The sequence below is a fragment of the Ciconia boyciana genome, chromosome 4, assembly GCF_034638445.1.
Source record: "Ciconia boyciana chromosome 4, ASM3463844v1, whole genome shotgun sequence".
NCBI lineage: Eukaryota > Metazoa > Chordata > Aves > Ciconiiformes > Ciconiidae > Ciconia > Ciconia boyciana.
Window position 1 is genome coordinate 89,390,877 of NC_132937.1, and position 14,538 is coordinate 89,405,414.

General features: G+C 39.5%; 1 protein-coding gene across 1 annotated transcript; it reads left to right on the forward strand.

The window, feature by feature from the left end:
• The first annotated feature begins 1,947 nt into the window (after positions 1 to 1,947).
• LINGO2 (leucine rich repeat and Ig domain containing 2) lies at positions 1,948 to 3,810 on the forward strand. The gene has a single exon (XM_072859796.1). The coding sequence runs from the start codon at positions 1,990 to 1,992 to the stop codon at positions 3,808 to 3,810; it is 1,821 nt and encodes a 606-aa protein (XP_072715897.1). The 5' UTR covers positions 1,948 to 1,989.
• Positions 3,811 to 14,538: the final 10,728 nt, after the last annotated feature.

Here is a 14,538-nt window from a genome sequence, read left to right on the forward strand (position 1 = left end):
GTTCACCCAATTAACAGTCAAAGTATAACAGCCGTTTATTACTTAGTCCAGTTACAATAATGCTAAGGCTTATAATCCAAACCACCCAGTTTCTGTTGAGGATTGTTAATGATACAATGAGATCAGTAGATCCAAGTATCTGCCCTTTTTCTCACATGTTGAAACCCCACCCTTCTGATCATCCATGGTCTAGAGGGCAACCCTCCTCTCTCAGGGAGTATGATTTGGTGAGTTATCACATCCCAAGTTGTTTGCCAGGGAAGTACGGTGTTGTTGCAACAGTTACTGGTGGGAGTTTCTTCTTCATCAGTCTGAGGTTTACTCAATATTATTTTTACATGCTTCAAACAGCTTATTTGCTAAAATAACTGTCTGATAGGATTTTACTGTCATAAAGTTATACTGTCTTTGTTTAAATCTATGAATCCTTCTCTCTGTACAGGAGGATTTCTTTTATGATACAATCCACATGACTGAGCACAGACAAACAAAATTTGACTCAAATTTAAGTTGAAAACTTCTTAAGCACTAGCCAGATGATTCTCAAAGTCCAAAGACGCAGGTCAGGAAGTGAATGCCTGGCCATTGGGTAATTTTGTCATTATGGGTAGGACCAGCTGGGCAATAGCCACCTGTCCAGACCTGAGAGGAAGTTACAGGCAGGAGTTATGTAAATAATGTTACAAGTACAACTAAAATGAAGCCCAAATTAACCAATCCAGAAAAGGCCTCACAAGGCCTGAGGCACCTTGTAAGTTTTATTAGTGTTACAAAGCCCGAATCCCAATACTACCACTTGGCCTCATCAAGTTGTCTGTACCACAGGGGTTAAGGCACTTCCATAGTCCTTGTTTGCAGTGTGCCTTACTCTGCAAGTGTCCCAGCACACGTTCCTTTGATGAGCACCTACGGTTTGGTTTTTTTTCTTCTTTTGAAATGGGTTATTGAGTGTCTTCGTTTAGTAGCTACCCTTGAAAAAGTCTTCTTACCTTTGGTGACTAAACCTGTGAAGTACAGCCTTTTGAGAAGGGTAGTTAATTTAATAGAGGTTATCTTGTCTTCTACTATCCTCAGTTTTAACCTGAAGGCAGGAATGAATAAATCTCTTACTAACTGTGATTTCCATAGAATCTGTTGTGCTTCTTTGGACATTGTGCTGCCTGAACACAGCCAGCTCATCTTATCTTGTTTTTCTCTCCCTCAGAGCTAGTTTACATGTCTTGGAAGTACAAAGATGTATTCTGTAAACCTTTCTCAGGTCTTTGGTTCTAAAAATCATAGAAAATCTCTGTGTAGTAAAAGCAAAGAATCAATTTATCCTTAATAGAAATTCTAATCAGAGATGCACCAGTTCTTCCTTCCTCATCCGAGCCATTGTGTATGTGTATGTGTGAGCAAGCTCCATCTATTTATAGCTGTAATGTATGCAATAAATGTTAAAAGGAATCTTTTCATTGTCAAGGAGCTCCTTTTTTTGAAGATAATACATATTAAGGTTTGCCTTAAAACACTGACATAAATAGGAAAGGCAGAGCCTAGTTTCATATCACCTCACAGAGGCCCAATGCTGTAAACTTATCACAAATGTGATTAGCCCTATTTGCAGAGTGTATGGTGTTTATCTCTGCATTAGTTATAGGACTGTCTTGAAGACACCTGCTGAGAGTAAGAAGAGAATAAAACCTAACCTCCTTTACTGTTTGCAGTACAAAAAGTTGTTTTGTCTCCTCTGACATCTGGAGGGGAAATACTGGATAAACAGATCCTTCGACAAGCCCAATGATAATGAAGGAAAATCTGCTTTTTTGTTGGTCTTGCCATTCACAATAGGTTTTATTGTTTTGTTTCAAATGAAAACACATGTTCCTGCTTTGAAATGGTACTGTAAAATTGGCAGAGATCTCTTTTTGCTGCAGACTTAACTTGTCCCCTTTCCCATCCTCATCCCCACAGGCCCGTGACGGAGGGTTAGACCGGATCAGTGGAGTCATGCGTCACACAGCTGTATCATGCTGGCAGCCATTCCTGGGTCTGGCTGTGCTGCTAGTCTTCATGGGCCCCACCATAGGCTGCCCAGCCCGCTGTGAATGCTCAGCACAGAACAAGTCTGTCAGCTGTCACCGAAGGCGTCTGATGTCCATCCCAGAGGGCATTCCCATTGAGACCAAAATCTTGGACCTCAGCAAGAACCGACTGAAGAGCGTCAACCCTGAGGAATTCACATCGTACCCTTTGCTGGAGGAGATCGACCTCAGTGACAATATAGTCGCCAATGTGGAGCCTGGAGCCTTTAACAATCTCTTCAACTTGCGCTCCCTGAGGCTGAAAGGAAACCGTCTGAAACTGGTCCCCCTTGGGGTGTTCACTGGGTTGTCAAATTTAACAAAGCTTGATATAAGTGAAAACAAGATTGTCATTTTGCTGGACTACATGTTCCAAGATCTGCATAACCTAAAATCCCTGGAGGTTGGGGACAATGATTTGGTTTATATATCACACAGGGCCTTTAGTGGACTGCTTAGCCTGGAGCAGCTCACCCTGGAGAGATGCAACCTCACAGCTGTACCAACAGAAGCTCTTTCTCACCTCCACAACCTCATCAGTCTGCATCTGAAACAGCTCAACATTAACGCTTTGCCTGCGTATGCCTTTAAAAGACTGTTTCGCCTGAAAGACCTAGAGATAGATGCCTGGCCCCTCCTGGACATGCTGCCTGCCAACAGTCTTTATGGTCTCAACCTTACTTCTCTCTCCATCACCAACACCAACCTGTCTGCAGTACCTTACTCTGCTTTTAAACATCTGGTTTACCTGACACATCTAAACCTCTCTTACAACCCTATCAGCACCATTGAAGCAGGCATGCTTTCAGACTTAGTGCGCCTGCAGGAACTCCACATGGTGGGGGCCCAGCTACGTACCATTGAACCACACGCTTTCCAAGGGCTCCGATTCTTACGTGTGCTCAATGTGTCCCAAAACCTGCTAGAAACCCTAGAAGAGAATGTATTCCATTCCCCCAAAAGCCTTGAGGTCCTCTGCATTAACAACAATCCTCTGGCGTGTGACTGCCGTCTCCTTTGGATTTTGCAGAGGCAACCCACTTTGCAGTTTGGAGGCCAGCCACCGATGTGTGCTGGCCCAGACAGTGTCAAAGAGAGGTCATTCAAAGACTTTCACAGCACAGCTCTTTCCTTTTACTTCACCTGTAAGAAGCCCAAGATACAAGACAAGAAGTTGCAATACCTGGTGGTGGAGGAAGGGCAGACGGTGCAGTTGATGTGCAATGCTGACGGGGATCCGCAGCCTACCATATCCTGGGTTACCCCACGTCGGAGGCTGATCACAACTAAATCAAACGGAAGAGCCACTGTACTGGGAGATGGTACCCTGGAGATCCGATTTGCTCAAGACCAGGACACTGGGATCTATGTTTGTATTGCAAGTAATGCAGCTGGGAACGACACTTATTCGGCCTCCCTTACAGTAAAGGGGTTTACTTCGGACCGTTTCCTTTACGCCAACAGGACCCCTATGTATATGACAGACTCCAACGACACAAGTTCCAATGGAACTAATGTGAACACCTTCTCTCTGGACCTTAAGACAATATTGGTGTCCACAGCTATGGGCTGTTTCACATTCCTTGGAGTGGTTTTATTTTGTTTCCTCCTTCTTTTTGTGTGGAGCCGAGGGAAAGGCAAACACAAAACCAGCATTGACCTTGAATATGTCCCTCGCAAAAACAATGGTGCTGTGGTTGAAGGGGAGGTTGCTGGACCACGAAGGTTCAATATGAAAATGATTTGATGGTATTCTGCTAGCAGTGCTTTTTCTGTGGCATTAAAACCAATTAAACCAGCCTGGCATGTGGAATTGCTAGGCAGAAGCAGCTTAATGCAGCTGTCACTGTATCAAAAGGTTACATGAAAATGGAAAGACTATTTGTGGTTATACAGCAGAGCCTCCAGACCTTGAGGCAGATATGTCAGGGCCTTTCATAGAACTGGTAAATTGTACTAACTGTTTGCATTGCAAATATTGGCATTCTGGGGATATCAGCAATGAACCACTGGCTCATGCTCATGGACAATTGTTCAACATTTTCTACCACTACAAAAAGAAAAAGAAAAAAAAAGCCTACAGTGTAGGATTTACTTAAAGAAAAAGACACATTTGTCTAAAACATACTCTACAGTGAAATTTGTATCTATAGATCTCATTTGGTAAAACCTTGCATCATCCCTTCTAGTTGGTTCAACACCACAAAAAATTGGTAGTTTTTTTTAATCTACATCTATACTGTGTACATTTTAAAGCAATACAAATGAGAGGTTGTGCTTTTAGATATCCACCAATACTGACCCAAGTGTGATGTCACCCTCCTTTTAACTACCATCTAACCCAAATTAGACTCTTGTAGTTACCAATTAGAAATAACATAAGATATTTTTCTCCTCATGTAGAAGGCCAGAGATGCATAGTTGAGAGCAAAAATGCTCAGCTCTGTTGATCTTCTCTTCATATAAATATAAGGCATGTGCCTAGTTTTGATACAGAATGGAATATTTTTTATAACTGTGATATCACACTGGACCAGTTTACTGTAACATAGCCCTGGATCTCACCCAGGGAAGGCAACCCACTAGACATTGCTGGCATAGAAGAGCGGAGTTCTACCTTGAAGAGAGAGAGCTGTTTTTGTTAGCCCTGATTTTAATTTCAAAGTTACTGTTAAAATGTTCATGTGTACTGGCCAAAAAGAAAGAACGTAATACATTCTGCATTCTCCTTGGGAAATACCATCATCTTACTATTTATACGAGTGAATTAAAACATACAAAAGCTCTGCTACTAGGAACGAACTCTTCTCCAATGCCAAGTAAACTACGGTTGTCCATGCATAATATGGGGATTATAATACTAAAATAATGTTTAAAATATGATAGCCTCAAAAAGGCTAACATACTGCCAGATATAATGAACCTCTAGCCACTGTCATTCTCATCTTGTATATTTGTAGATAACACGTAAACGCAAAGCTAATTTCCAAGAACAGATTACTTAGCTATTCTTGATGCCATTTTAATAACTATGTGGTTATGTTTCTTTCAGGGGCAGTATCTTAGAGCAAGAGGGGCAAGTTTTTCCAGGTTTTAGGAAGCTTTTTTAATGGAGAGAAAACAGAAGTGGAACGTTAGTTCAGTACAAGTAACCTTTTTGTTTTATGCCTCTAAACAAATCCTCAAAAGGCTCAGAACTGAAACTTTATTCTTTATCGTTGATACCACTCTTCTTATTTTGAAAATCCCAGCAATTGGAAGATACAGAATTGTTCAGCCACCTCTCAATTTTCCAGCAATTATGAGCCATAGTTTTGTTGCTAAGTGGTTGATAACAAATACAATTTATAAACAATTGGCATAACCTGAAGTAAGGATAATAAAAGTTAGGCTGACCTATAATGGGATGCAGGTGCTTCTAAAATTAGTATCCACATTGTCTGGCAGAGATTTTCTAAGCAGGATAGAAATCTCCCATTCCTATCAAGGAAAATGTGCCAAATGTTGTAAAATCCAGCTGCGCTCCCCAGGTGTATCCCTAACATAGCTGTAGGACCCGAGGCTAGGCAGTTTTGAGAATCTCTTTTCTTAGTGGTTGATCTTTGGTTGCATCATTGCTCTGTTTTAGGTCACCAAACTGAGGAGGATGCAAGGGTTGTTAGAATTTTATTCACTTTAGTTGGTTTTAAGTTTAGAGTTGGGTTATCTTGCTTCCTTTTTCTTATGCTCTGAACTAGATAGTTGGAGAATTATGGAGATGCTTGAGACTAATCCTCTTCGTTCTATGACAGTTTGTAGAACATTCATAAAATGGAATAACCCCTGACTAAATTCTAACACCAGGGAAATTATTTTTGCTGATATAATAACCACCGCACTGAAGTCCAAAACTCTACTGTACCTTAATGTGGGCAGTTAAAGAAACAAATGGGGATAAAACAAAGTGTTTCTGAACTGCCCATTGAAGACATTTGCATGTGCCTTTCCCTTGTAATTGTCACTTTTTCAACTACTAATCTATTGCCCCTGCAGTCATTTCATGTTAAATGTTAAAATCAATGTTAGAAGCAAAAATTGTCCTAAATTCTAGACAGTTGCAGCTTATTGCTTCATATTAAATGACACAATAAAAAAAAAAATCTCAAAAAAAACCTAGAAAAAATGTGCTTTTAGGATTAATTATGGATTGCTGAATTCCCCTATTCCCTTAGAATGACTCTAAAAAGTGATTGCATTGTTAGTGCACTGCAAGGATTTCTGAGCAGTAATGTGCTTAGTTACCTATGTGAAATGTGTGCTGGTGATGAAAATCACCTCTTGCTCTTGCTGAGCACCACCTTGCAGAGCTGTCAGCGTTGTGTGTATCGCCTTGAGTTCAGTCAGTATTCAGTTTTTAAGAATCAGTGTTTGCTCCCTGCCTCTAGCAATGTTCTACTTTTTGCAGCCTACTTATTTCACCATGGACTTGGCAAGGCATATGGCATCTCTTAACAGAAGTGAGGACAGCAAGACTCAGAGACAAGCTTTTATCTTGCTCCACATAGTCTTCTTTATATGTATTCGTAGGACACATGTTCACTGTGGCTGTTTTGGGTGAATAAGGAATACAGTGTCAGGGTCAGACCTAGATAAGTACCTTTTTGGCAATTCTATTAAGAACAGACTGGCTGAATGCCTACCCTGCCTCTTGAAGGAGTCACTTCTCCTTCTCTGCTAGAGATCAATGAGACACCACAGTTTATCTTACTGCAGGGGAGAAAAAGGACTGGGCTGTGAGGAGGCATCTGACCCGCAAGGTTCCCCTATCATATATTCAGAAACAGGTGGACAGTACATACCTGTCACTAAAAGAGGGAATTAAGGTTTTTTCCCTACCTCTGACGTGTATACCGGATGCCTCCCATGCTGGCACAAGGCCAAGCCTGAACTTAGCTGGTGGTCAGTGCAACAAGACTCTGAGGAGCAGCAATAGTTCTGCAGAAAAGGAGAAAACTGAAAACGTCAAAACCAGCAGAGTGACTTAAGAAAGCAGGTACCACAGTATCCTTGTCAATAATTCCTGTAAGAGCAGTGCTGAGCCTCCCACAAATATGGTTTGAAGTCCACTTCCACAGACCGGTACTCCTCTTTCGTAATGGATGGATGCACAGTGCTCAGACTACCCACGAGTGAGTTAAAGAAGGCACTGCAGCAATGCATTAAGAAAAGAGTTTGCAATGATGTAAAGACAGATTAAGACTAAGCAGCACCCCACCTCAGCTTTATTTTTAGGTTTCGAGCTGGTTCTCTTTTTTTTCCCCCTTCTTCCTTTCTTATTAACTTGGCAGCATTCTTTTCAGAAAGGCTTCATCCACAACATCAGGTCAGTTAGATTCAGACTGGGAGACTGCTTTTACTGTCTGTTCCCCTCTCCCTCACCATTCACAGATGCTCCCAGTGCCAACAGGGTCAACAGCTCCAGATACAGCTGAAATCAGCCAGGAGACTCTGAGCCCCTAGAGAACTGTTGATACAAGCTGATGTCACTAGGTATTTTTTTTAACTAGACTTTTTTTTTAGTTAAGTTGACGTCATTGTCACATTGCCATTCAAGGTTTCCTTTATTTACATGAATGGTAGCTACCTTTTTTTCCTTATTTCTTGAATCATGGTATTCCATCACCTATGATGGTAACAATTATACCACCATAAAGAAAATTAAGAAAGAAAGTCACGTTACACCCTTAACACCACAAATCGTAGTTGAGGCATATGAGACACAGTAAGAAGTCAGCATTAATATTTAATGGAGAGTCTTATCTAAACCTTGTGATAGAAGAAAAAACTGGTGTGGAGGAACTTTGGAATGTAGGCCATGTTGCAACTGAATCACATCAAAGATACATAGAAATACTTTCCTACAGCATGCCTAGATATCTGTTTTGCATATTGGACTTTTCCCGAAAAAATTTCAGGAAGTATGAATGCCAGAAGCCCATATTTAACCCATAAAAAGACAAAGCATTGGCTGAAAATCCAGTAGAGCAAGCAGCTTCTGGCTGCCCAAGGACAACAGCAGCTTCTAGCAAAGACAGCCAAGAAACTGCAGTCATATAGTTATTTTGCCTGATCCGCTACTGCATCCTGTGAAAAAAGGGTCCATTAGTCAGTAATGAAACGGACAATCCTTACTCGTTTTTCTTCAAAGAGGACAACATTTGTGTAAATAAGCTACAGTCTGTTCCACTTCTGACCCCAGCAATGAAACATCCAGCAAGAATTGAGGAAGGGGAAGTCTCTTCTGGCCAGTTTGCTAATTATCTTTTTCCCCTGAATGATCCTAGTCTACTTGGGGCTAACATGACGACTGCTCTGCCCATTCCCATCCTCTCAGCTCACAACGTGGCTTGGCATGGAGTCATGGGAAAGAGCACATGGTCAAGCTGTCCCTCCTCCCTGAACTGTAACTCTGGTCTTCTCAAATAAAAGAACCAACGCAGCAGCATTATCTTAGAAATCACAGTCTGCTGCAGCTGATTTGTAGTGTTGCCATAAGACAACATGTGGGAAAACTGGATACATGCGTTCTGACCTTGTTTCAGTATCCTAGATGATTGCTTTTTGTGCTAAAAAGAACTAGGAAAGAAGACCTTAAAAAACTTTCATCCAGTAATGTGAAAGTTAATTGTACCTGGAGGAGTTAGAGGAACATCTTTGGAATAGGCAAAGGGCCTGATTGCTGGAGAATCACTGAAACAACGAATGAGATTTTTCAAGTTAGCTAAGCAATTTGGATGCCCTGTTCCTATCACCTGTAATAAGAATTACAAACTCAATTTCCCCTGGCAGCTTAGAAGAATCACAGCCAGTTGGTTCAGCCATACACGCTCCCTTTGTCTATCTCCTAGCTCTGCCCTCTTCCTTTCTCAGTTTCAAATGACTATGATGCCAAATGAAGATCTCTGGATTTGGTTTAGTTTCACTGCATGTTCACATGGCTTTTGGAATCTAGATCTCAAAGCAGGATCTTAAACCCTCTTCAAGCCAAAAATAAAAATAAAAAAGGAAGAAGCAGCTTGAGTAAATCTCCTCCTGCAAATGAAATAAACCAACTTCTGTGAGGTTCTTGCTACTGAGATAGCTACATGCCAAAAGCAATCTGCAGGTTGAATGAGTCTGAGTCTTTTTTTTTTTTTTTTAACTAGAAGCAGGTGGTTGGATATAAGGCCAACTGGAAATAAAATTCTGTATTTATAGCCTCAGCAGAATAAGGAAAGAGCTGGCATAGTCAAGAAAATGTTTCATGTTATTTCAACTTAAATTTAAGGATCCTTCATATTCAAGAGTTCATAGATGAGTACAAAAGAGCAGACTTTCACCTCATAATTTGATTATTTGTATTTATTCAAAATGGTACCAAAATTGTCATGAAGCCGAAGTGTTGAAGCAAGAGACTGAAAACAGATTTTCTACTCTAGTCAGACAATATGAGTTAGGAGAAATCCTCTTGACACCATTCTGTTACTTCTTGGTTATATTAGAAATTTGATAAAGGAATATAGGTTTTTTGCTTTCTGCTAAGTGGGCTATAGTGGAAAATAAGCAGAACTTATGTTTTAATTATTTGTCACCTTGTGGCATACCTTCTATTCTGGATTGTTTTAATATTTACCACTGCTAACTGAGATGGAGAATATGAAAATGTAAATTCTGGGAAGAAAAGAAAAAAAGGCAAAAGAAAAAGAAAATCTGTAACCTTAAAGAACTATGCCTATTTTGATGTGTGGCATTTGCAAGTCAACAACATTATCTCCTCACACATAAGCCAAGAACAATGGCTTGAAATTTCAAGGCAGCTGTGAAGATGGTTGTCAACTTGTACACATGTTAATAATTTTGATCTTTCAGCAAAAAAAATATTATTGCTTCTTAAAGAATTAATTTATGCCATTTTGATACCTAAAAGCAAATGACACTTTGACTTCATTACACTGGGCACTGTATAAGTAGGAAGTAAATGCCAACCCTGATTTGGTGAGCTTACAGCCATATAGTAGGAAGTTGGCTTCTGGGCAAGTACATATGATAGCAAGTCTCTCATTGGTTGGGGAGGGAATGCCATAGGGCACATATATTAAATTATCATCACACTGAAATATATTTGCAAGCACATGTAGTTCATATGTATATGTTTGTGTGTGCAAAAAGAGTTATATTTGTTTTGTTCTTTTCTTACTTCAAGTATTAAATGTATATTGTTTTTAAAAGGTGACAAGGTTAACCAGAAAAAATGTGTTGTAATTTATTTTAATATATATGATCATGAGTATGGATGGGAAATTAAACAGCCTTGCTGTTATAATCCATGAAACATATAACAAGTTGGGTTTGTCCATAAATTCACTTCATGTTTGAGCAAAATATGCTAATATAATGGGGAAAAAAAAAAAAAAGGCAAAAAAAAAAAGCTTTGTTTGTCAAGACAGTTGTCCTGAATGTCATTTTTAAAGTTACTTTAGGGTTTATGTCATGATGTGTATCATACTTACCCAAAATGAAACCCAAATAAATAATTCCTTGGAGTGGCAAAATTTGTTGGGAAAAGTGAAGAAAATTTACATTGCTTCCCCTGTTGTAGCTGATCATTTTTTTCCAAGGGGTAGTGGAGGAAACTAAGATGAGAAAAATACAGTTTTCTCAGGACCAGACCCGAGTTCCTTAGTGCCGAGTCTTCACAACAGGTAATCTGCTCAGACCCACCACTCTTGAACTCAGAATATAAACCATTACAGTTAGAAAGAGAAGACTCTAGCAGGTATTTTTCATCTACTCACTTTCACTCTTCCTTCATTGCATGGAGTCCTCAGACAGAGAGAAAAACCTAGGTCACATTCAGATGTGTTTTGGGGTTTATTCTCCATGCAAAGTATCAGTCGGCCTGTTCCCTCACTTCCACTTGCACAGTGTGTACAGGTAATTGATGGGGATACCAATCAGGTCAATGCTGGAAGGAAAAAGCCTGCCACGTACCAGCACCATGGAGAGCACAGCAGAAAGATAGATTTCACCAGCTGTGTGTCACTTGGAAGGCAACCAATACTGAGAATCTGCACCTTAAACATGGTTTCTAAGGAAATCACCAGTATTCAAACTCCACTGTAACTGCACTAGAAAAATTAAATAGTGGAAAGTAGATTCTGTTGAGCTTGAAAGCTATTTCAAACCCTGAGGCTTGCTACGACCCACCAAATCTATGTCAGAGATCAGCTTTGAAGAAGGACGCAGGCCATAACCTAAACTATTGTTATTTCCATTCTCCCACAGCTAAGTACTTTTGCCAACAGAGAATTTTGCTTATGCTTTCTGGGATCATCTGAAATAAGATTTATCAGCCATGAACCCATTATCCTCTAAACCAGGGTCCTATTCACTAGAAGGGGAAAACAAAGTTGTTATTGCTACCTCAGGAAAGGAAGGAAGAAGCAGGTTGAAATCCTGCTGGATTGCTGGGAGCAGAGACAGACAGGGGCTGAATCTGAGCTGTCCTGTGCCTCCTGAAATCTGTCTTATCTTCTGCATTTGCATTTGACACCTCCAAAAGGTTTTAGCTGACTTACACCACTATACCCTCCTCTGCAGCAGAATGTCAAATGCAATGAATCTGTGGGCTAAACTTAACTATAGAATATGTTAAGAATCTGCTTTATTTTCATGTTATTTTATTTTCCTTTAATTTGGTAATCTGATTGACAGTCTGCAGTGTACTGCAGTACTGCCTTCAGCATGACATGAAAAAAAAAGCCATTGCTCCTACCACTGCATTGAGAACATTGAGTTTGCAAAGAACATTGAATTTGTTTCCTCAAAAGGTTCCTCTGCCCTAAGCTTTAGATTTCTTTTATGGAGTTCAAGTTACTTTTTTGGACTACCTGACACTATCTCAAGAGGTGGAACCTGTTCTTATATCACAGGATCTAATGTGTAATTTCCAGTTCTTATAGTAGAAGCAACTGCTAGTTTTCTCCATGATAACTGGGTAGAGAAAAACACCATCACATCAGGCAATCACATCAGACAAATTCATTAAAATAATCCACCTTAAGGCCAGGGTCTAAACAGAAAAAATTGTGCTCTCCAGAGCTACTCTTTTAATAAAAAAATTGTAATATCTATAGATAGCTCTTAACAGAAAAACACCACTAGTGCTTTTAAAAAGCATCCAAAATTTCCTAAAGCACAGTCACTTTCATAAATTTTTGAGAATATTTATACTTTTACAGATCCACTGTAAAAGATTTGTCTCACAGTTAGTAGCCCTATATTGGATACCACAGTAACCTTTAAATAAACAAATCTTGACATCCAAAGTTCATTTTAAGAAATGCCTGGTTTTAACATTTTTGTATTTGAAAAAAGTAGTGGGAAATGAGAAATCACACTATTTACCAATTAATAAACTCAATTCAGAGTGACTGAGTTATTCTCACATGGGGGAATGCTCACAGTGAATTTTCTGCATCATAAAACCTTTCCACATACAGCTGTATATGACACACTATAAAAAAGGGCTTTATTCATCTCCTGTACTATCTGGACTGGGGGAGAGGCTGGTAATTCATGCTGGGAAAGCACAAATAAATCTGAAACTACTGGATTAAGAAACACAGAGTTATTGCAAAGGACTTGACCTTGCTGTCTACAGACTTGGCAGCAGGCTGGGAGATTTGGTCTAAATTCCTTCTTTCCCAGATATAGGAGATTTCCCATGGAAAGCCTTATTTTGCCTCTGTTCTTGAAGGATAAGTTTCAACCTTAGTAATTGAGGGGAAACGTAATACACTAAGAAGTTAGTAATATACAGGTTTGGATAGTAGAGAAGAAAAGAAATTAAAATTTGTGTAAAAAATTATATGACACTAGAACTTAGCACCTTGTCTAAGTAACTTTGAAATTATTTGGGTTTGCAGAAGCTGGTTTATTAATAAATAGCTAGGGGATACAATCAGCTAGTTAAAGCTGTAATCACCAGCTGGAAGATCTTATTTACCTCATCAGTCCCTAAGTGGAAGTTATATTTTTCTGAGCTATTTTCCAATAACTTTGCTATTTATATAACTCAAAAGCACAAGTGATGGAGAGCACACTTATTTTATTATAGGAAGACAATGATAATAAATTTAATCTATTACTTTTGCTACGAGAGCTCTTTGCTGTATGTACAAAGACTGATCGATTACATCCATTATGTAAAGTATTACTATCAATGAAACCAAACATCTTGTCTTAAAAAACTACAAAGCTTTGGTGCATCCCAGCAGTGCATCAGTTCTAATGCACTGCAGATAATACTTTTCTTTCACATAGCACAGGCATGCCACGCAAAAGGGTTAGAGACAATACAGCCCTCTGACTTATACAAAAGCTTACATTTTAATGGGCGTTATGGAATCTTGTGTTGGCTTTTGTGAGTTTGGCAGGCTGTCACATTTTGCTAAAGTATATCAGATCAGCATTACCTGACTTAGGGAAGGCATAGCTGTCAGCTAGTAACACAAGCAGAAGGATGGAGCTCAGGATTTCTGAGCTGTAATCAAAACCCCTGGGCCTCTAACTTCCTGGAGAATACAATAACAATATTTACTTTTCAAAAGGAATATTCTGCCATTTCCCTAAGGATTATAAAGCCAAGGAGTTATGGTTCAGCCATCCTTGCGTGAGGAATGATAATTTTGTATGTAGCTTGGTATGCAGTAATAGGCCTTGTTATCACACAAAGAAAACCTTTTTTTAAGAAATGCAACCCCTGCTGCCCAAAGTGCTCCAGAAGATGATGGCAATGTAGTAACAGCAGTAGTCTGCCCTGTAGTCAGCATTTCCAACAGCTGTAGAATAGATGCTTTTGCAGAGCAGTGGCAGTTTATGAAAGAAAATTGTTATGAAAGATGCACACCAACTAGACACTGTCTTTTTTGCAATTCAGTGGTATATTGCATGAAAGGACCTCTCAATGCCTCATTTAATTAGTGGTTTTGCAATGCTTGAAAAATATGATTCATCTCCTAAAGAATCTATGAAGATTTGTCACTTTGTCTTAGATTATAGATAAGAGATGCTGAAACGAACGCAAGCCACACATCAATTGTCAGATTGTCAAGTGTCAAACCAAGCGCTCAGACTACTACTACTACAAAAACATTTCCATTTGGTCCTTCTACAAGACTACAAAAACTAGGTCCCATAGTTTCTCTATTCTCTAATCAAAGTTTATTGAAAGAAAGCTAGCATTCCCACAGGTTCTCCGACTCTTTAACAGGTAAAGTAACAAGTATCCACTTTTCAAATTTCTGCTGCCAATGTTTGTCATAGGGAATTTGTCCTGACACTCTGTTTACTCTATTTGCCACAACACTGAATCGTGGCCAACCTCATCTTCATCTTTTAATCAAGATTGTTTTGCTTATACATGAGCCAAACACTTGGAACTGCCCCATTCTCA